The sequence below is a fragment of the Meles meles genome, chromosome 5 (genome assembly GCF_922984935.1).
Source record: "Meles meles chromosome 5, mMelMel3.1 paternal haplotype, whole genome shotgun sequence".
Lineage (NCBI taxonomy): Eukaryota > Metazoa > Chordata > Mammalia > Carnivora > Mustelidae > Meles > Meles meles.
Window position 1 is genome coordinate 41739789 of NC_060070.1, and position 23286 is coordinate 41763074.

The 23286-nt window shown below is 39.5% G+C and overlaps 2 protein-coding genes across 6 annotated transcripts in view; both read right to left on the reverse strand.

The window, feature by feature from the left end:
* Positions 1-347: 347 nt before the first annotated feature.
* GJA10 (gap junction protein alpha 10) lies at positions 348-22896 on the reverse strand. Of its 5 annotated transcripts, none has more exons than XM_046005431.1 (5): positions 22852-22896; positions 20386-20449; positions 4248-5700; positions 1201-1533; positions 348-871 (listed from the first exon to the last, which is right to left on the reverse strand). In XM_046005431.1, the coding sequence occupies exons 3-4, from the start codon at positions 5682-5684 to the stop codon at positions 1495-1497; spliced, it is 1476 nt and encodes a 491-aa protein (XP_045861387.1). In that variant the 5' UTR covers positions 5685-5700; positions 20386-20449; positions 22852-22896; the 3' UTR covers positions 348-871; positions 1201-1494. The 5 variants fall into 5 exon arrangements, with proteins under 5 accessions (XP_045861387.1, XP_045861384.1, XP_045861385.1 ...); XM_046005428.1 differs by having other exon boundaries at positions 20386-20485; positions 22852-22871; XM_046005429.1 differs by having other exon boundaries at positions 20386-20482; positions 22852-22868.
* Positions 22578-23286, reverse strand: part of CASP8AP2 (caspase 8 associated protein 2) — a 33656-nt gene continuing 32947 nt past the window's right edge. The window contains exon 10 of the mRNA XM_046005427.1: positions 22578-22904. Coding sequence (XP_045861383.1) covers positions 22848-22904 — 57 coding nt within the window. The 3' untranslated portion in view covers positions 22578-22847. The remainder of the gene's footprint in view (positions 22905-23286) is intronic.

The window sequence follows — 23286 nt, forward strand, 5'->3', positions numbered from 1 at the left end:
GGCTGGCGTTTACTCTTCCCCCTTGAAGACAAGTGCCTCCCTGAGGCAGTGATCCTCACCCTAAAGCAACAGATGGAATCCATCAGAAGCACGCCAGCATATACTGGAAGCATCACGTTTTACACTCACCCTTTAACATGTTTTTTAACTTCTCTTTGTGCTGTATAGTTGATGACCCTGTCAAGGCTTCTGAGGACAAAGGAATTTTAAAGTAAAGGGAAAAAAATGCTGCCATACAGGGTTCTCAAAGAGTCTCTCATAATAACCCTATTGACAGGATGTGACAGAACACCTGCGAATAAGGAACAGACCAGAGAGTTGAAAGCGAAATGTCATATATTGTCTTTGGCATCCATACAGAAATAAACATTCATTCAACCAACACTGTGCTGCGAGCTGGGCATCCAAGATTTAAAACACACAGTCCTTATCCTTATAGCTTCCATAGGCTAGTTGGACAGGCAGCTGTGCAAATAAATTGTTGCCCAGGGGCTGCGGATTGTCACGGCCAGGGAGAGCATGGCTTCAACACTTCCTGGCAGGAGCCCCCGCCTTGGAGCAGCGGGATCCGGGTTTGTATTCAGCTGTAGAGCAGACAGTTCAGCCATGCGACCTTTAGCTGTGGGGCAAGTTACTCAGTCTCTTTGAGCCTCCTCTGATCGATAAAGTGGGGATCAACAATAATCTTCCACAGCTGTACAAGGTAGAGCTGATGCGTCTTAAGCACCTGGAATCTGGTGTGCCCCTTGGTGGTACCCACTTGGACTTGGCCCCAGCATCATTTTCATCCACCTGGTCTTCACTGGCTCTTCTACCAACTCACTGTGGAACAGCTCATGCCTCTTCATATCTCCACACCTCACTGCCACCTCTGCAAAGTATTGGGACAGAGAAGACTCAGTAGCCATTTGGGCTAGAAGCACAGCCCAGCCCCATCCAATGCTAGGCTCCCTTCCGCAGCATCCCAGGCAGTCCCCAGTGTATCAGGGTCCTCCAGAGAGATGGAACCAAAAGGAGATCAATCAATTGATTGATCAATCCCTCTATCCATCTGTTCAATGGTACCAACTGCTGCTGTGCCACCGCAGAGCAGGGGTGCTCTCTGCAGCGAGCAGGGCACTAAGTCCCTCCAGGCTGCTAGGTGGGGGGAGGATAGCCATTTCTCAAGCTTTCTCCCCTCAGAGTGGCAGCAGCTCTTACCCCGAGACTTTCTCTCCTGGTGCACACTTCCTCCCTGCCTCCTCCTGCCTGACATAGCACCGGTAGTGAGGCCAGGTGGGGCAATGAGAGGTCCATCCAGCCCCATCAGAGGAGGGTCTCCTGTGCAGGTGGGCCCAGCTGGGGGCACCCTGTACACACCCATTGCCCAGTGGGTGTCTCTGTGGAGGGAATGGTTCCCACAATTCTTGTCACAGTTTGAGCTAACATAAGTGCAACTTTCCTCCCACAGATGCCTGCTGCTCCTCAGTCCATTTTTCTGGCCCCACGCATGAATTATTTTTTCATAATAGATGAAAGTTCTAGAAGCATGTTCTGAAATACAAAACAAGAGAAACAAAACAAAATAGACTCAAAGGGCTTGCAAAAGTCAGTCCTGTCTACCCACCTGGGACTCTGTGTATGTCACAAATACCAGGGGTCCAATCAAAACCCGCTGAGGACAATTCTCCCTAGGTTGACCCAGAGATGAATGACCATGGAAGAGCTTCTATTCCCTGGAAGATATGAATCCCTTCTGCCATCTACTTATCCTCCTCCAGTTATTGTTTTTGTCCAAAATCCAGGTCTAAAACTGTCAGTCAACCTTTTCCAAAGCTCCATCTTTGTTCCTTCTACAATTAGCCAGATTTTGGGTTATTTTATAATGTGGAAGAGAAAAGGGATCCAAATGTGGAATATTCCATTTTATAATAATATATCCTTGATCCTAAAAATCTTCTAAACTTAGGCTGCCTTGTGCAGAGAGAGCTAGAGGCAGTAATGAGGTACAGAAGGAGCTCGGGTTGAACCAGACAGGCTTGGAATAAAATTCCAGCTCATTCACTCAACCAATAAATATTAACTTATGTCCCTGCTACGTCCAAGAACTGTGCTTCACCACATCCTAACTATATGACTTCGGACAAGTGATCTATTTCTTCTCTTCTATTTCTTCTGGTCAGCAGGGAGCCTGCTTCCCCCTCTCTCTCTGCCTGCCTCTCTGCCTACCTGTGATCTCTCTGTCAAATAAATAAATAAATTCTTTTAAAAAAAAAACCTACCTCGCCTAAACACTACCATCTCTCCCTCAATTCTCTGCCAATACAAAGACTCCTCTCACATGGAAGGAGGTACAAGAAAGGGAAAATGATTAAAACTGTCATGCTGACTTCACAAATGTTGGTATAAGCAGTAACCCCTGGCAAGGTTACTCTAAAATACTGAATCTCCACCCGGCTGCACATCGTAGTCACCAGGGGAGTTGAAAAAGTACCCATCCCAGGGGCACCTAAGTGGCTCAGTCGGTTGAGCAGTGACTCAGCTCAGGATCTCAGCATCTCAGAGTTGTGGGATCAAGCAGCACATCAGGCTCCTTGCTCTCAGCATGGAGCCTGCTGGAGATTCTCTCTCTTCCACTCCCTCTGCTCCTCCCAACCCTGGCCTCTCTCTCTAATAAATAAATCTTAAAAAAAAAAATACTAATCCTAGGGGCACCTAGCTGCGTCAGTCAGAGCATGTGACTCCTGATCTTGGGTTTACGAGTTTGAGCCCCACATTACGGGTAGAATTGACTTAAATATCCTGATGTGCATCCCACTCCCTGAGATTCTGGTTTGATTGGAATTGGATCGGTCCTGGACACAAAGATTTTTAAGGCCCCCAGATGACTCTAACTCATAGCCAGGGTTGAAAAACCTGCTATAGTTTGGTGTGGGTTTCTAAGTAGCCAGTCTGATCCTAAACATAGTCTCCTGGTTAGATGACTGGTCATGACAAGAAATGAGTATCAATGTGAAAGAAGTATTATAGGAAAAATCTAGGAAGGGTGATTCTTCCTCCGTAAGAGGCTTTAGTGCAGTAACAAAATATCTTTCATCTCACAGGAGATATGAAACTGGGTAGAGATTCAACCATCATAGATTTAATCATTATCATTAACAGGAGAAAGCAAGTGTGTGAGCTCCAACAAGTGAGCTCTACTAGGAAGTTCCCCCTCCAAACTTGGAGGAGTTTCTTTTTAATGGAAAAAAGCTGTTAGGAGCAGTGGATAAAGCAAGTGTCATTCTTTTTTTCCAGAATTGAGAAGAGTCCACAGTAAATATCCATTGTGTCTTAACAATGAACAGGAAACATTTATTCCACACTGGCTTTTCAGAAAACAGAATTAAAATCAATACAATATTGATTTCGGGCTTTGTGAAATATACCACCAAATATTTGTATATGACTTTTAAATGCCAGAGCTATTAAAACAATGGAGCACATCCTCCTTCCTTAGTGAGACAAGGGCAACTCAAGATTACAAGTGATCCCTCTTCTGATCCATTTTCCACACTGTGACAGAGCTTTCTAAAATGTAACTCTGATCCCATCACTTCTCCACAGCACACCCTCTATGGATTCTCCACTGCCTTCCCATAAGACCTCCATGGCTCCTTCTCCAGCATTCCCTCTCCATAGCCTTCCTACTTACCAGTGCCCCAGCCACACATAGCTCCCCAGACGCCCTGCTGTGTCACAACTCTCAGCTTTTGTCTGTGCTGCTCCCTGTACTGGGACAGCCTTCTTTCATGTACTCCAGTCCTCCTAGGTCTTGAGAAACTTACCACATCTTTTAAGACTCAATTCAAAAGTAACCTCCACTATGAAGCTTTTCCTGACCCATCCATAAAGAATTGACCACTCCTTTCTTTGCCTGCCCACCCCTTCTAATACTGCACCCTACACTTGATGAATTTGTCTGCTTACCTAACTTTCCCACCTGGACTCTGAGCCCTTTGATAGCAGAGATAATATTTTATCCATTTATAAACCCAGCACTTACAAGACTGAAGGATATAAAGTAGGTTTTCAGTAAACCCATTTCATGAATTGAACTTAACTGAATGTATTGAATGAGAGGATTAAACTCCATAAATTAACCTCCCTCACCATCTCTCCCTCTCTTAACACACATATATATACACACCAGGAAGCTGGAAAGCGAAGGCTGAGGAAAACCTCTTGCAACAGTTGTGTGTTCAGTCAGGCTGTCTATCTTTACTTACCATTGATGTTCTATACCCAGTGGCTGAAGGCAGAGGTGAGGGGCTATTTTCCCGGTGCAGAAGGTCCAAGCAAGAGCTATCCCGAGAACTGGAGCTTCCTGAGTCACTGTGCAACTGTCCCTTTTCAGACAGCAATCTGGACAGAAAGCTGGCCTTGCGACTGCCCAGGTGAGATCTCTCGGTCCAGACCCCACTCTTTCTCAGACTGCTATTGCTGTCTCTACAGTAACTGTGCAAATCTGTGAGAGGCTCTCCTGAGGTTCGTCGATCCTGGGACCGTTCCCAGGCTCCTGTTGCATAGGATGGGCAGTGTCTAGGAGCTATCTCTGTATCTAGCCAGGAGTGGGAGTTGCTGTTTTGCCGGACCCAGGAAAGGTGTGTCTGCTGTCCAAGGTGCTGAATTTGAGCACCATCATCCCAGGGACAAGGGCTGTGGACATGGAGCTGTCCACTGTGCTGATTCTTCTCAGCCCACTCTTTTTTAACACAGCAAGGGTCTACTTCAAGTTGCATGGGCTGTGAGCTTTGCCACATGGTTTTAGACTTCAGCACATTGACTGGAATGACTAGCTGTTGATTGTTGGCTTGAAGTAAAGAGATTCTTTTAGGCAAGGGAGAGCAAATTATACACTCCTGGGCCACTGAATATTTCTTCAAATGGAATGGGGTGCCACTTTCATTCTCAATGCCCTCATTGCTGGATTTCTCATAAAGTGCCCTCATAACTTTCCTGATTCCAAGATGAAATATTTCCAGTACATTGAGGAACAAAGATATGGCTGCAATGCTGTGCATAAAGAGCATGAAAATTGTCTTCTCTGTGGGCCTGGATACAAAGCAATCCACTGCATTAGGGCAAGGAGGTTGAGTGCATCTGTAAAGGGGATGCATTTGAAACCCATAGAGAATATACTGGCCTATCATGAACCCTACTTCCATCACAGATCTTGTCAAGATGTGTAAGACATAAGTACGCAGCAGACATCCTTCTAGAGGGACTTTATGGATTCTCTTCTGCTCCTCTAACCTCTTCAGCTCTCTATCTATCCTTTGTTGCTCCTCCAATTCAAGCTCTGGATTCTCCATCTGGACTCGGAGGTGTGACTTTTTCTTCTGCCTCTCCTTCTCAAAGGCCCTGAGTCTATAAAGTGCATGGCTCATATACACCAGAGAAGGAGAAGACACAAAAATGATCTGTAAAACCCAGAACCTGATCAAAGAGATAGGGAAAGCATCATCATAACAGATATTGTTGCAACCGGGCTGCTGGGTATTGCAGGCAAATGCTGACTGTTCATCATCCCAGACATCTTCAGCAGCCACACCAAGTACCAGCATTCGGAAAATGAAGAGAATGGTCAGCCAGATTTTCCCCACTATAGTTGAGTGGGAGTGAACTTCCTCGAGGATGCCACCCAATAAATTCCAGTCCCCCATGGTATGAGACTAATGTCTGAAACATACAGAAAACACTGAAGTTAATAGCACTCATAGACATAATATACAAAGACACAGGCTCATCAATAAACCAGGTTATTTTTTCATGTCAGCTAAGCTATGAAGGATCTTTCAGCCCTAATATTTATGGCCCATGCATGATGGAATAGGATACTTCCCAAGAATATGTTTTTGGAAAACAAACAAACAAAAAAAAAAACAACCAAAAACAGTGCACAATCTGATCCCATTTCCTCTCCCACACAAGGTGGACTATATATTCCACTGTATGCAATAGCCCTCACATTTGTACAATGCATTCCATCACAAATTATGTTCATTTTTCTACCATATCAGATGCATCATTAACCAGATGTGTTAATGATGTGTTGTGTTTTCTGTACTTCTTTGTGGAAAGTTAAACTCTGCAGACAGAGACATATTCCACAGCATTTTGTTCTTTGCACACAGAAGGTATCATTAAACAATAGTGGGATGAATTGTCATTCCATTTTAATTCAGTTCCTTGACCTTATTGCTGAGATAATCATCAAAAAACAACAACAACAGGGCGCCCAGTGGCTCAATTGGTTAAGCCTCTGCCTTTGGCTCAGGTCATGATCTCAGGGTCCTGGGATCAAGCCCCACATCGGGCTCCCTGCTCAGTGGGAAGCCTGCTTCTTCCTATCTCCCCCTCACTCCCCCCTATCTCTCTCTCATATAAATAAATAAAATCTTTAAAAACAACAATAACAAAAAGTAGATCCTCATTATGTATTATACATAACTCCCATTGCAAATAAAGAAAACAAATCAGCCAAATAAACCCTCTGGAACAGGCACAGCATAGCAGTAAAAATTAAGCAGACATAGAAACAGACATGTGATTATATCCATAAAGCCACATCTGCAACAGCATGTTTTCATAAAAGCTTTGTTAACTTAGAAGAAAAGTGAATATAAACTGCTTCTCTAGTAAGCTTGTGATCCAGGAAAGAATCAAAGTATAGCTGACATGAATAAGTTATTTGGTTTACCCTGAAGAGAAAAAGAATGTTTTTCAAAGTTCGACGAGATTAAAATGTTTGATTGGTTAAAGACTTCTAAGATGCAGAAGATTTCCTGATATTAAAGATATACAGAGAAAAAAACAGGAAAGCATTACTAAGTTAAAACCAGTAATGAAAGAATTTTCCCCTTCCATAATTCATTCATTAAATAATATTTACTAAATCTTACTATCACCTAGGCATTGTCCTAAATGCCAGGGAATCCAATAATGAACAAGATATACTTCGTCCAGCCCTCACAATACTTAGTCAATAAGTACATTCACTAACCTATAAAATGGACAAACAGTGAAAAAGAATAGATGAGTATCAACTCATAAAAACAAGAGAGGGGAGCCTGAGTAGCTCAGTCAGTTGAGAGTCTGACTCCTGGCTTCTGCTCAGGTCATGATCTAGGGCTGTAGGGTAGTGGGATCAAGCCCCATGTCAGGCTCTGTCCTCAGCCAGGAGTCTGCTGGAGATTCTCTTTCTCTCCTTCTCCCTCAACCCCTTCCCCACTCTCTCTCTCTCTCAAATGAATAAATAAATCTTCAAAAAAATACGAGAGAAAAAACATAGAATCATTACATTTTCCCTAGTTATCTCTCCAGACATAAAATAAATCCCAGGTGGAATAAAGTTTTAAATGTAAAAAAGTCAACCACAGAAGTATTAGAATAAAATATAACATTTTATAACTTTGAAGTACAGAAAGATTTTTTAAAGCACATCAGTGCCAAAAATTATAATTAAAAGAGGTTTTAGATTTATCCAACAAAGCTGAGTGGTAAAAGTGAAAATGTCCAGAAGGCATTTGGGTCTAGAGAAGAAAAACAACAATGAAAGGTACAAACTAGAGATAAACATTTAAAGATTTGTGAATAATCACTGAATAGACAGAAGTCACTTAGGGACAAGACAAAGTGAGCCAATGACAGAACACTGAGAAATAGCATAGGAAAATAAGTTTACAAATAAAAATGAGAAATGGCCAAAGTGGAGGAGGGAGACCATGAGTACACTGTCACTGAAACCAAAGGACAGAGTTTCAAGGAGAGACATAATGCCAAATACACGTACACACACTCCTCTATTTATATAAATTAATTGTGGGATATATCTTGCTCAGGAATTGGAAAATAGTATTTGTAAAGATGTCAATTCTCCCCCAAATTAATTGATCCATAGATTCAATGTGAGATTTTATATCAGAATAAAATAAAATTCTATAAATGTAAACATACATGCATGCATATGTAAATGAGGTATACACATGTAACTATGAGCACAGAGAAAAAAAAATACAGGGCACACACCAGGAAGTTAATATAGGTTACTAGAGGTCTATAGGAGGTTATGAACATAGAGGGGCAAAGAGAGGCAAAAGGAAAGGGAAAAAGAATACTCTTCAAAGCAAGCATGAGAGATTTTTACATAATGTAGATATTTATGAAAATTTTAACTTGTAGGGGTGCCGGGTGGCTCAGTCGGTTAACCCTCTGCCTTCGGCTCAGGTCATGATCTCAGGGTCCTGGGATTGAGCCCCGCATCAGGCTCTCTGCTCAGTGGGGAGTCTGCTTCTCCCTCTGCCTCTCCATCTCTGATCTCTCTTGCTCTTACTGTCTCTCAAGTAAATAAAATCTTTAAAAAAATTTTTTTTGAAGATTTTATTATTTATTTGCAGACGGAGATCACAAGTAGGCAGACAAGCAGGCAGAGAGAGAGGAGGAAGCAGGCTCCCTGCCGAGCAGAGAGCCTAATGCGGGGCTCGATCCCAAGACCCTGAGATCATGACCTGAGCTGAAGGCAGAGGCTTTAACCCACTGAGCCACCCAGGTGCCCCCCAAAAATGTTCTTTTAAAAAAATTGTTTTACTTGTATATGCATATATATTCATACATAATTTTTTAAAATAAAATTTAAATAGTAGGTATCTCAGAATTTGGGAGGGGTATTAATGAGACTTTTATATTTTATTCTATGTACTTGAAAATTGCTTGAAATTCAAAAATCAGGAATGTAGTCACATGTAGTTCTTGCAAATAAAGAAACAGATATTAAAATTTTGGACTTATTCTTCATTAACTGAAGCAATAATTTATTAAGTTTTATCTTCTCAAAGAGTAGGTCTTTCTTATTCCTTTAAAAATTTCTGGACATTATTCTTTATTAAAAAAAATAATAATATCTTTAGGGCACCTGGATGGCTCAGTCGGTTAAGTAACTGTCTTCGACTTAGGTCATAATCCTGGAGTCCTGGGATCGAGTCCCACATCAGGCTCCCAGCTCTGCAGGGAGTCTGCTTCTCCTTCTGACCTTCTGCCCTCTCTTACTTGCTTACTCTCTCAAATAAATAAAATCTTTAAAAATAATAATTCCTTTGAATACTGTTACGCTGAAAAAATAAATAAAAAAGAAAAAAAAGTAATAATTCCTTTAGCACTTACAAAAAAATCTAGACCTTCTGTTTTATATAAAAACCCTGCAATGAGGAAGCTAACTCATTTCATTAACTTACTCTCTACTTGGAAGTCCTAAACCATTTAATGTTTCTTATTGCCACTATCGATTTAAAACCTGGTAATTATTACCTTTAAATAGGAAGTAAAGGAAAACTAGGCCAGCATGAAAAACAGAACTACAATCATGCATATTGGCATGCAAGAGCAAAATCCTTAAATAGTCCCATGTTTCTTAGAAGTAACTACTTTTTACCAATAATGACTACAGGTTCTAGAAATATTCTTGAATTCCGTTATCAAATACTAATTTAGCATCTCCCATGTAAAAACTGGAGCTCCTTTCAGATCTTATCTTATCTTTCTATACCCATAGAGATTTCCTCTATTTCTAATAAACAAGAAAGTCCACATATTTACGACTTACCTTATGGGTGGTCAAAAAAATTGGTAACAATCGGGCTCAAAGAACCTTAAAGTTGGACCATGAGTGGCTAATTAGAGAACAATTGCTGCTGGTTGCAGATATAAAGGCTCTGATCAGCTCTGATTCTGGGGCAAAATCCAGAATGAGCACAGTAATTTTGATCAATAGAGTCTAACCTACTTCTCCCTGGAGGTCAAAATATCCTTTGCGGCTTTGCAATTCTCTTGTAGTATTTTTTTCCAACTGATACCATGACTGAGCCTCTCCTGGTATATCATATTTAGAAATGAAAAGTGAAATAAATGAGAATTTTCCTTTTTTATTTGTGGATGATTACAGTGATTTGAGTTTTGGGTACACTTCTTCCAACTGATTGCTCTGGGAATCCATGTCACAGATCAATGGGTCACGTTCAATTTCATTTGACAGCTGCCTGGGGTGAATCTTGCCTCATCAAATGTGAACAAGTAACAATGGAGTGACAAACCCAAAGTGTTCTTGCAAATCATGTTAGGCTGAAAGTAGAAACATCCCAAAAAGAGATCAATAGACCGAGAGGGAGCTGCACATGTCTGTAAATTAATTGTTCTAGCAATACTCTATTAGTCTGAAACAGGCAGCTCGGGAATTTTAAATAGGTAATCTGAAAGCCTTAGAAAGCTACGTCAGATTTTTGTGGAGAAAGTATCTGAATTCCAGGAAGGTCAAATGACTTGCCCAGTGCAGACAGAGACTAGGTCTCCTAACTCCCAGTCTTGTAACATCTACAATAGTCACATATCAAGCAGTCTTACTGCCATCTTAGAGGGGGTGACAGCAAAGGTATCACTGGAACCCAATGATGACTTCAAATCAGGGCTCCTATGCACATTTTTTTTTTTTAAGTAGGAGCCCAGCATGGAGCCCAATGTGGGGCTTAAACTCAACTCTAAGATCAAGACTCGAGCTGAGATCAAGAGTCTGACACTTGGGGTACCTGAGTGACTTGGTTGAGCATTGAACTCTTGATTTCAGCTCAGAACATGATCTCAGGGTCATAGACTTGAGTCCTGAGTCAGTCTCCAAGGTCAGCGGGAAGTCTGCTGGAGATTTGCTTCCTATCCCTCTCCCTCTCCCTCATGTTCCCTCTCTCAAATAAATAAATCTTTAAAAACATTTTTTTGAAACTGCATAAAATTATTGATAGTTTCTAAGTATCATCTAACTATTCTATTTCTATTCTATTTTCACATATTTAGTTTTGGGTTTTTTTTTTTAAGATTTTATTTTTATTATTTATTTATTTGTCAGAGAGAGAGAGAGAGAGAGCACAAGTAGGCAGTGCAGGTAGAGGCAGAGGGAGAAGCAGACTCCCCACTGAACAAGAAGCCCGATGTGGGACTTGATCCCAGAATCCTGGGATCATGACCTGAGCTGAAGGCAGCGGCTTAACCCACTGAGCCACCCAGGCATCCCCACATATTTAGATTTAAAGAAAGGATAATAGGGGCACCTGGGTGGCTCAGTGGGTTAAGCCACTGCCTTCGGCTCAGGTCATGATCTCAGGGTCCTGGGATCAAGCCCCACATTGGGTTCTCCACTCAGCAGGGAGCCTGCTTCCCCCTCTCTCTCTGCCTGCCTCTCTGTCTACTTGTGATCTCTTTCTCTCTGTGTGTCAAATAAATAAATAAAACCTTTTAAAAAAGAGAGAGAGAAAAATTTAAAAATAAAAGAAAGGATAATAAAAGCTAAATAGCTGAGGTTAAATTTGCACTATCTGTCACACTAGCCTCAAGTATAAATTATCAGAATTAACTGGAAGCAAAAACATATGACATACTAATATGTGTATTTGTATGATATTGGGCACACTGTCCCAGAAAGCCCTTGACATGTAATTCTAAAATTCACGTGAAGAGTAATGAATGTAGTAACTTTAAAGAATCTTGTCAAACATTAAAAAAATCATACATTATGCATAGAATAATTCAGAAGGGTATACAAGAAACTCCTACCAGTAGTCACCTCAAGGGAAGGTAACCAAGTGACTGGGAAGAGGTGGGATGAATCTTGTACACTGAATCCTCTCAACAGCAAATATATTACCTAACTCAAGAAAATAATGTTTAAACTAGGCAGTGAAGCAAAAATAAACACAACCATGTCAATTTGTTTAAAAAAAAAAAAAAATCTCCTGCAGATGAATCAATCTGATCGCTTCATTCTTGAAGACTTTTAGCAAGCAGGTGAGTATCTTTAAGGCAGAGGCACAAAGTGGGCACGTCTCCCACAATCTCACAGTGACAACCCGAAAGGTTCTGAGGAGGTAACTAATACTAATACCGCACTGCCCAGTGCTGGGGAGGAGGAGCTCTACCCAAGGCCTCATCCCCAACCAGCCCTAAGGCTCAGCAGGAATTAGCACACAAAAGGATGACAACCACTCCCACAGAGAACAAGCTGTTTTTGTTTTTTTCAAAGTTCCTACTTTTTCTCTCTCACCAACTTATGCTGAATCTATGAAGTCCCTGGCAGGCCCAAGACACACTCTGAGAAACAGAAGGAAACAGTTTAGAGACAAATGTCTCAGGATGGAGGAAAATGCACATGGAGTGAGTTACTGCCTCTGTGCTATTCAATGGTACCAATACTACCGCGTCACCTCAATCACAGGTGGCAACATATCCCCTAGGAGCAGGAGGGGTTGTTGGTTTTCTGCATGCAGCTGTAAAACACTGGGACTGGGAAAGCCGACATAGTACCAGTGAAGAGAAAGTACGAGTAATATAGGTAATATAGGATAGCGGCAGCAGAGGAGGAAAGCTCATTTGCACCAAGTCCCCTGTCTGCTAATGAGATTCAGAGGGACTTATCACGAGAAAGTAAGAGATTGCCAGGAGAAAATGTGAGAAATGAGGGGCACCTGGGTGGCTCAGTGGGTTAAGCCTCTGCCTTTGGCTCAGGTCATGGTCCCGGGGTCCTAGGATTGAGCCCCACGTCAGGCTCTCTGCTCAGTGGGGAGCCTGCTTCCCCTCTCTCTTTGCCTGCCTCTCTGCCTACTTGTGATCTGTCAAATAAATAAATAAAGTCTTTTTTTTTTAAATGTGAGAAATGATAGGAACTGGGTTAACCTATCAGGTTCCTAGCAAAGAATTTGGCGTTCTTCAGATAAAAGGTATTACCATGCCAAAAAAAATAATGACACCAATTACAGAAAAACAGAACTGCAAAATAAAAGATCAAGATGAGTGACTTTCAAAACACTGTAAAAGCAGAATCTAATGTCAACTGCTGTTAGAAATTCCACTTTAGAAAATGGTAAAAAGAGGCACTCTGGCTGAAGCTAGCCAGGATAGAGGGCCCAAGACTTACCTACTGCACATCCCTAGTCCCCCTAGTCCAAAGACTTGCCTGAGGAGTTCGTTTTGAAGTCTTGTTTTAAAAATAATCCCTCGGGGTGCCTGTGTGGCTCAGTGGGTTAAAGCCTCTGCCTTCAGCTCAGGTCGTGATCCCAGGGTCCTGGGACTGAGCCTCATATCGGGCTCTCTGCTCAGCAGGGAGCCTGCTTCCTCCTCTCTGGGCCTGCTTCTCTGCCTACTTGTGATCTCTGTCTGTCAAATGAATAAATACAATCTTAAAAAAATTAAAAATTAAAAAATAAAATAAAAATAATCCCTCCACTTGCATAAGGAAAAGAAAATCCAAAGATGGTGAATTTCCCAAATATACAGCAGGAAAACATTTTTTTTTTTTAAAGATTTTACTTACTTACATATTTATTATTTGTTTGTTTTTGAGAGAGAGAGACAGAGCACATGCACAAGAGAGGATGGAGGAGGAGCAGAGGGAGAGGGAGAGAATCTTTAGCAGCTCCACACTCAGTGTGGAAACCAACACAGGGCTAGATCTGACCACCTGGAGATCACGACTTGAGTGAAAACCAAGACAGATGCTTAACCGACTAAGCCATAGGCGCTCCACGAAAAACATTTAAAGTAGCAATTCCAGGCTAAAGTTTAAAGGGTGACCCATTATATTTTTTTTTTTTAGATTTTATTTATTTATTTGACAGACAGAGATCACAAGTAGGCAGAGAGGCAGGCAGAGAGAGGGGGGAAACAGGCTCCCCGTTGAGCAGAGAGCCTGATGCGGGGCTCCATCCCAAGACCCTGGGATCATGACCTGAGCCAAAGGCAGAGGCTTTAATCTACTGAGCCACCCAGGCGCCCTATGTTTTTCCTTTTTAACAGAGTTTTATACTTTCTTACCACATACACTTTGCTTCAGCGAAGAAACAAATTTGACAAATGAAGATGCCTCAAACATCTTTTGTATTTTAATCCTATGTGAGTAAAAAAAAAAAAAAATTGGGGGGCATTTTTGGGAAGAGTCATTTCATAAATGATCTCTTTAAATCTTGCAGTAAGGATTTTAAATTTTTTAATAATATTCATCTTCAGGGGCACCTGGGTGGCTCAGTGGGTTAAGCCTCTGCCTTCAGCTCAGGTCGTGGTCCCGGGGTCCTGGGATCGAGCCCCACGTCAGGCTCTCTGCTCAGTGGGGAGCCTGCTTCCTCCTCTCTCTCTGCCTACTTGTGATATCTCTGTCAAATAAATAAATAAAATCTTTAAAAAATAATAATAATAATATTTATCTTCAAATTCTATTACCATTTACTTTCTCAGTGCTTTTTAAAAGGTAGTTCTAGGGGCGCCTGGGTGGCTCAGTTGGTTGAGTGACTGCCTTCGGCTCAGGTCATGATCTCGGACTTCCAGGATCGAGTCCCGCATCAGGCTTCCAGCTCCTTGGGGAGTCTGCTTCTTCCTCTGACCTTCTCCTCTCTCATGCTCTCTCTCACTCATTCTCTCTCAAATAAATAAATAAAATCTTTTTTTTTAAAAAAAAAAAAGGTAGTTCTAAGGAGCATGAAATTAGATCCCACCTTCCACTTGTAGAAACAGTCTATGACAAAAAAAGGAAGGAAGGAAGGAAGAAAGGAAGAAAGAAGGAAAGAAAAAAGTTCAATGACAATGCCAACCTCAGATTAAGGAATGTATGAGATGCAGAGATAACCACCTCATTTAGGAGACACCACCTTCAGCCAGGTGTCTCTCCCAGGATGTGTGCTCATGAACCTAATTTAATTTACTACTTTGGTTCTTAACTATATAACCTTACGAATTTACAGGTATGCTTGCACATGTATGAAAAGATGTGTATGAAGTGACTCATTACATACAGTATTGTTTGCATTTGCAGAAGACAGGAAACACCAGTATGTCCATCAACAGGGAACTGGTTAAATAACTATGATAAATTCACACAGTGCTGTATTTCCAGCTACACAAAAGCACACACTGGTATAGTTCCAGCTATACAAAAGAAAAAGAAAATGTACAGATATGGAACATTCTCCATCATATACTATGAACTGAAAATAGCAAGGTGCATAACTCTAAAAGGTATGTTATCTTTTTGTAAGAAAAGGGAAAAAATACGAAATGAAAATGGATACGGTAGTAGTGAAAATATACACAAGAAATTAATATGAGATTTCCCTAATAGGGTGGACAAAGAAAAAGATAGGAGCAAGACTCAGAGGGATACATTTGATATCTTCTTGATTTTAAAACCAAATACATTACCTACCCAAAAATTTCAATTAAATTCAAAAGTAATTTACCCACAAGAAGTTGAACTTATGCCTTCCTCAACTCTTCTCTGCCTTGGCATTCCTCAAGGACCAGATCATACAGCACTTCCTTATGTTGCCCCAACTTGTTGCTTGTCACACTAGTATACCACTTCTCACAGTTAGTTGAGTATTTGTCTTCCCAGGAAGCTGATCCTTCAGAGGAAGAATGATTCATCTTTTCATCACCAGCTTCTCTCACAATGTCAGGACTCAGGCCCCTCAATATATATTTTTAAAATATACCTCAAGGGCGCCTGGGTGGCTCAGTGGGTTAAGCCACTGCCTTTGGCTCAGGTTATGATCTCAGGGTCCTGGGATCTAGTCCCGCATCGGGCTCTCTGCTCGGCAGGGAGCCTGCTTCCCTCTCTCTCTCTCTCTGCCTGCCTCTCTATCTACTTGTGATCTCTGTCAAATAAATAAATAAAATCTTTAAAAAAAAAATATATATATATATACCTCAAGTGCACCGAATCAAATCAATCCTAATCCTCAGCTCATGGAACACTGTCATTATTCTACCATGCATGGTTCTTTTTAAAAATTCATTTTTAATAATAAAGTGAACATCCATGAACCCCACACCAAACTGAGAAATAGAACACTGACACCAAATTATGTTTTTGCAGATGCCTCTTCCCTAACCCTTCCTTTGCCTTCCTGAATCTAGACATAGACCTTATAGCCTTCACAAAAATTAACTCAAAAATGGATCATAGACAATACACTTGTCACCATCTTGTATGAAGGCTGGCTACATCAATTTTCCAGTCCTCCATCATCATGTAGACCACAAAAGTCTAGACGGTCTTGACATCCCAGAACATCATACTGGGCTACAACATGCTTACGGATCTGATAAACAGGTAGCAAGTATGGTAGATGCTTTCATAATTAAGACATGCAAGCCACAGCACAGGATATAAGCCCCCATGAAAATGAAGGGGCCTGCCACCTCAGTGGCTTCTGGAGGTCCATCTCTTGCAAAGTGAAAGCTGTCCTTCACACTAAAATAACCAAAAACAAAACAAAACCCACAATGTTTGATAAGCCTTTATGAATTCCAGAGGCCATTTGATGTGCTATGCTGGTCCCCTGAACAATTAACCCGTAAAGCTGTCAGTTTTCATCAGGGAACACAGAAAGCTGTCAGTTTTCACTAGGGAACACAGAAAACGCTCTGCAGCAAGTTCAGGCTATAGTACAAAAACAGTTCAAGATCCCAGCAAATCAGGTAATACTTAGAGACTATAGCTAATAAATATGTTGCATGAAGTCTCTGGCAAGTCTTAATAAGAGAACCAGAGGCCATACCTCCAGTGTTTTACAGCAAAGCTATGCTCTGCTAGAACCAGAATGCCTGACCATGGGTAATCAAGTGACCAGGTGACCCAAACTACCTAAAATTAACCGGGTTTTATCTGACCTATCCAACCACAAAGTTAGGCACAAAAAGCAGCATTCATCACTAAGAGGAAATGTTATAGAAATAAGCAGGCTGAAGCAGATCTGGAAGATAAAAGCTGCATAAGCAGGTAGCTCAGACTCCTTTAATATGAAATACTGTACGCAGTATGTGATACTGCTTCTCCTCACTTGATCCACACCAATGGCCTCAGGTGCGGCTGCTTATAACCAGTTAACTGAGGAGAAAAAGATTTAGGCCTGGTTTCCAGGTTCTACATTACATGCTAGCACAAGCCAGAAGATGACTGCTATAATATTACAAGTCCAATCAGGACAGAATGAAAAAGGGAAATTTTCCCCAAGGACGGGGATGGGAAGGGGCATAGAATTTTAACAATATATACAGTTGTCTCCTTCACTTAGAGAGAGGGCCAAAACTAGAATCCGCTCAAGGACAGTGGTTAAAGGCTTGACTGGATGGTTAAAGACTTCCACAGAACATAACAGGACATATGACGAAGTCTAGGGAAGCAGCAATGTGAATGAACTCCTAACATTATACACGGGGTGTCTCATGTGAATACTCACAAAAGGCATCTACTTGTAGAAGAGAATCTCAACAATGAGATGGCCAAGAGAATACATTCTGGAAATAAGTCTCTTTCCCTGGCAAACCCAGGGCTTATTTTCGTGTAAAAATGGCCATATGGCAAGAAAGAAAGCTTTGTATGGGCTCAGCAACATGGATTTCTCACCAAAGCTGTTTTGGGTACCTTTATTGTGTAAGGCTTAACCGCTGAACCACAAAGTCAAAGTTGAGTCTAAATATGGACTAGCCAACTACTCAGTAGCAGGTGTATTACATCAGACTGACTATTCATGAAGGGGGAGGCACTCGTATTCTTAGACTGGCATTATGGAATACCTGTTCACCATTATTGCATTCCACACATTTTCTGTTCAAGAAACTCATTTCACAGCAAAATAGGTTCAGCAAATGGGCTTATGCCCATGTCTTTCACAATATCATCATATACCTCTCAGAGAAACAGAAAACACTTTGCAATGCATTTTATGAAGCCAGCATAATAATCTGAATACCAAAACATGACATTAAGAAAGAAAAATTTTTAGATCTCACTCCCCCCACCAAAACAGAAAATCCTAAACAAAACATTAGCAAACCAAACCTAGTATTATATAAAAAGGATCTAATATATCACATTGAAGTTAGGCTTATTCTGAGATTACAAGGTCTGCTTAATACTTAAAAGCACAATTAACATTTACAAAATAAAATAACATTTTAATAGAAATAAACATCAATTCATGATTTTTTAAAAAAAGAAGCTCTGGGGCGCCTGAGTGGCTCAGTGGGTTAAGCCTCTGCCTTCGGCTCAGGTCATGATCTCAGGGTTTTGGGATCAAGCCCCACATTGGGCTCTCTGCTCAGTGGGGAGCCTGCTTCCCCCTCTCTCTGCCTGTCTCTCTGACTACTTGTAATCTCTGTCTCTCTCTCTGCACCAAATAAATAATAAATAAGATCTTTAAAATAAAAAAAAAAAGCTTTTAGGAATGGCTTAATCTGCAGAGTATCCATTTTTTTTTTATTCACAGGAAGCCTCATATTGATAAAATATTATACTTTTCCACTATGAGATCAGGAATAAAACAAGAACATTCATTCACTATTCTAAATATTGTTCGTTCAATTCTAAATATCACTGTATTAGAGTTCTTAGCCAAAAATATGTAAAAGCGGGGCGTCTGGGTGGCGCAATGGGTTAAAGCCTCTGCCTTCGGCTCAGGTCATGATCCCAGGGTCCTGGGATGGAGCCCCACATTAGGCTCTCTAAACAACAGGGAGCCTGCTTCCCCCCTTCTCTCTGCCTGCCTCCCTGCCCACTTGTGATCTCTGTCAAATAAATGTAAAAAAATATGTAGAAGAAAAAAAGGTTTAGAATTATAACGGAAAAAATAAAACTGATTTTGTACAGAAAATTCAAAAGAATCTACAGATAAATTTTTAACATATATGATAGTTCAGCAAGTCTCTAGTCAAGTGTATTTCTGTATGCCAAAAAGAAAATGAAATCATTTACTACCAGATACTAGCAAACGCTAAGAAAAATCTAATGAAAAATATGCAAGACACACACACACACACACACACACACACACACACACACACATCATTATTTAAATAAATTTCAATAAATGGTGGGATATACCATGCTCAGGGACTAGAAAACTCAACATTGTAAAGATGTCAGTTCTTCCCAAATTAATTGATTCAAAGATTCTATGAAACTTGATAAACTGATTCTAACACATATGTGGAAATGTGAAGAGCCAAATATATCCATTACAATGGTGAGGAAAGAAAGTAATAAAGTTTGTCTACTGAATATCAAAACTTACTCTAGAGTTAGTTAGGAAGGTATAAGTTTAAAAATGTTGAACTTTAAAAATCAAAGTCTGGCACTGAGAAAAGTAGTAGTTCCATAAAGTCCCACAAAGTGAATACTTATATATACTGCTTTTTTTTTCTTTCTTGACCTAGTCACACTTTACCAAGGTATCTAACCACTCTTACTACTTAGCTCTTGTACTATCTCCTGGGCTTCTTTTTTGCTATTTTCTCCAAAAATGTTTACAATGTGGACTTCTGAACGGTAAATCTTATGTTTTTATTAAGGCTCTCACATTTGAATAACAACTTAAATGAATGTAAAACTTTAGGTCCAATACTTTAGGTTTTCTTACAGCTAGTTTTGCTCTTGAAAAGCCTGAAGTCAATCTGATTCTTATTCTTTATACAAGAAAAAAAATTTTTATGAGAAAACTTTTTAGATTTTTTTCATTATCTGTAATACTCTTTAAATTTCAGTATGTGTCTGGACGTGGGTACTTTCCTCTTCTTTGATATTTTATGGCCCTTTCAATCTTCAATTTTTTTCTTATCCTGGACCCCTTTTGTTACTTGAATGTTGGCCCATCAACTTCTGTCCTTCATCTCACTTAAATCTATATCCATGTTTGCTTTTTTCTTCTTCCTTGTTTTTGTTTTGTTTTGCTTCTTTCTGGGAGGGTCTCTCAATTTTCCAACTCACTAATTTATTCTTCAGCTGTATTCATTCTTTTTTTATTCCCTTTATGTTATTTTAAATACTATGCTTTTTATGTTTCTACTTGCGTCATTATTTCTTATTCTTCTATCACATTGCTACAGTCTTCCCTTTATTTCTTTTAATGTTTATGGGCTTAATTTTAGAGTCTAATGGTCTTATGTAATGGGAGTTTTCTTTTGAACCAGTGGTACCTCTTAACCACTTTACTTTGGCCTGTGAACTCACTTACCTAGTAGTGTGGGCTCTTCTGAGTGATAGTATGCTCTGGGGAAAGGCTGAGGGCCAGCCCTCTGGGCTATGTTGGGGGTTCAAAGAGAGGGAGGAAGATAAACCCCTACGGTGGACAGTCCCAGCACTACAAAAACCACTGTAGATTATTTCAGTTTGTTATCTACCAAGTAACCCTTCAGATCAGAGCTCCCTCTCAGACACCATGAGAGAAAGGGCAATTTTCTAAGGCACTTCCTAGAGTCTAGGGCTGACAGTGCAACCCACCAGTCCTATGAGTCTGGAGGGGGAGGAGTGAACAAATAATGCACAAGCTAGTCAATCCTTACCTGTTTTCCCCAAATCTTCACCCAAAAGGGCTTTTGTGCTGCCAGATTTTATCTGTGAAGACACCTGCAGGAGAGGTCTGGTTCACTGTACTAGTACCTGCTGTGAGAAAGCAGGCAAAGGCAACTGGTTTTCTCTAATGAATCTACTCACAGACATTCAGCCAGCCACACCCCCACCAAGAACCACTTCGAAACAGCTCCCATGTCTCCTGGGAGTTCTACTTTTTTTTTCTTTTAATCATTATCTAAACATACTAAAAGAAACATTCTAATCAAAATATAACAGAATTTACATGGCTTTATTTATACATTACTGGTATTGAAAGCAAACTTTATACAAAAAGTTTTATACATGTAAAAAAAACCCTTGGCTAGGCAAAGCCATGTATGTGTGTGTAAACACACAAACACACATACACACTCACAAAGTATTTTACATCATTGTAATTATACATATTTACATATATACTATTTAAATTATTTTACAATTTATCAAAATGAGAGGCAATTAGAAAAGCAAATAAAAATGGATGAAAACAAACTAAATAATTGTTTAAAATGCTACAAAATTATTTTGAAAAATCTAGAAAAGAAAGCCGTTTCTCTGAAATATCAAAACTAAAGTTTCAATGCCATTTCGTTGTTGCTTTTATCTTAATAACAAGTTCTGTTTAAAAATAAATATCTTGACCAGTAACAAGTGAGCAAAATAGACTGATGACTGGAACAAGCTAAACATGCTGACTTTGAGATTCAATAGTCAGCGAGTAATATTAAATGTAGACTTTTATCTAGTAATCAAATACACATAAAACTGCCCTCTACTTCCCCATTTAAAACATGAGGAATTCCAAGCTTCTGTGTAGTATGCAATATCAACTAAGACTCCAAGGTGTTCAGCAATTTATCTGTAATGTAAGAAAATGCTGACATTATGATTCTATTTTTCTGATAGGACTCTTTTATAAGGTATTGTTCTTTAAATGAGTTCACTCAGATATCAGCATTAAGAACTAGCTTTTAACAGAATCAGTTTGGTAACTTTATTGCTATACTTTGATTTTGACAAGAATTTAATGGGACCATAGTACTTAGGATGGAAAAAAATAGTTAAGAGACAGCTAGAAACAACCTACGGTTTTTGCTATCATGCAAGCAAATAAAATTTCAAATATCAAAGCCATTAAGATTTTAGATTTGTATTGGAACTAAGAAGCATAACTTCCAGGAACAAGTTAATTCTTTCATGAATGTATATTATCTCCACAAGAGAATGGAAGTCACATTTTAAGAGAATATTCAGGTAAAATAAAACCTCAGCTGAAGTTCTTAAAGGCAGTGAAAATTTTAAAGCACAGTAAATCTGAAAAATAATCAGGCCATTTTGGAGAGTTCTTAAAGAATAAGCTTTTTCCATTTAAATACTCCATTACTCAATCTTACATTCTGAATTATGTAAATAGGATTTTAACATCACAGTAAACTGCTAAATATCTTGTTAAAATCTCATTAGCAAATAAATTGCTTAGAGAGGATACTGAAATTAACAGATTATCTCAAGATTGTACTTTACACTGGGTCCAGAAATAGATTTAAAACTCAAAAATATACAGGACGCTTCACATTAAGACCTATGTCCAAATACAGTTTCTATTCAGATTTAATTTGAACTGAATTTGAACTGAATTTGAAATTGGGTGTTCTGTATTCGAATAATTATGATGACAAATAAACTGAAAAATAGCGATAGGTTACATATCTTTATAATTTTCCTTATGTAAAGGTCCAAAATATCTAAGCAATTATTTCGGGTCTTACAGAAAAAAACCCTGCTGATAATTGCTACCTTAATAAACCGGTACAGGAATGGCTTAAATACACTGAGGAAACATGTCTGTGAACATTATTAATTTAAATTAACATAGTAAATCATGTCATCTATTCAGATGACAGTGGATTTCATGTTTATGAATGATGTATGTTCTATATGCTAAAAGTATTTAGTACTAATTAAAATTTGAAAAATATTAAATTACAAAAACAACAGATTTCATTAACGGTGAAATATATGCTACTGAAAAATGTTTTATTTTTCTTCATCTAGAAAAGATTTTTTTATTAACCAACAAATGCATTTCCTCCCCACCTTAGACTCATCAGCCATCAGAAGGTTGAAAAGAAATGTAATATGGTATGTCAATTACACTTAAGACAAGAGAGAGCTGAGAGATGCCATGCTGATCTGAACTGCAGCAGGCTTCACTCTGAGCAGGTCCCTGTGGATGAGGTGACCTTAGAATCCTGCGTGAGCGATCATCCTCCAACCTGTAACTGAAGCAGGGACTCAACTGGATGTTTCTCACCCACTACTCGTATCTTCAGTGACTAACAGGCCCTTAACTGCACAGTAAGTAACAGTATCAAACATTTACTTTACTAGTCTCCTGTAGCAGAACCATTAACTACCTGCATTTTGACTTTTCAAAGAGCTTCATTAACTGCTGGAATCTTTCTGAGACCTGAAAAATTTTAAAGGAGTGTTAATTACAGATATCTCAATAACAGTTTTTTATCTGTGATTAATATTTTTATAAAACATCTAGAGAAAGAGAAAATAGCCCTCAATAATAAAGACATGAAGTAATTTTTTGAAAATTGAAGTATCTTCATACTAAAGGTGATTATGGGTTTAATTTTTTAACATTAAACTTTCTTAAACAAGCAAACATCATTACAAAACAGCTTGAGATCAAATAGGTAAATGGTTAAGACAATAGGAAAAAAGATTAGAATTGTTCCAAACTTCTTCCATAATCACCAAGTTTTTATTTTATTTTTTTAAATTTTAATTTCCTTAAGTAATCTCTATGCCCAAAGTGAGGCTCAAACTCACAATCCTGA

Excerpts from the sequence above, each read along its gene's own strand:
- GJA10 (XM_046005431.1), bottom strand. The coding sequence starts at position 5,684 with ATGGGGGACTGGAATTTATTGGGTGGCATCCTCGAGGAAGTTCACTCC. Across the intron at positions 1,534-4,247 it reads CTGGGTATAGAACATCAATG|AACATGCTTCTAGAACTTTC; the intron begins GTAAGTAAAGAT and ends TTTGTATTTCAG.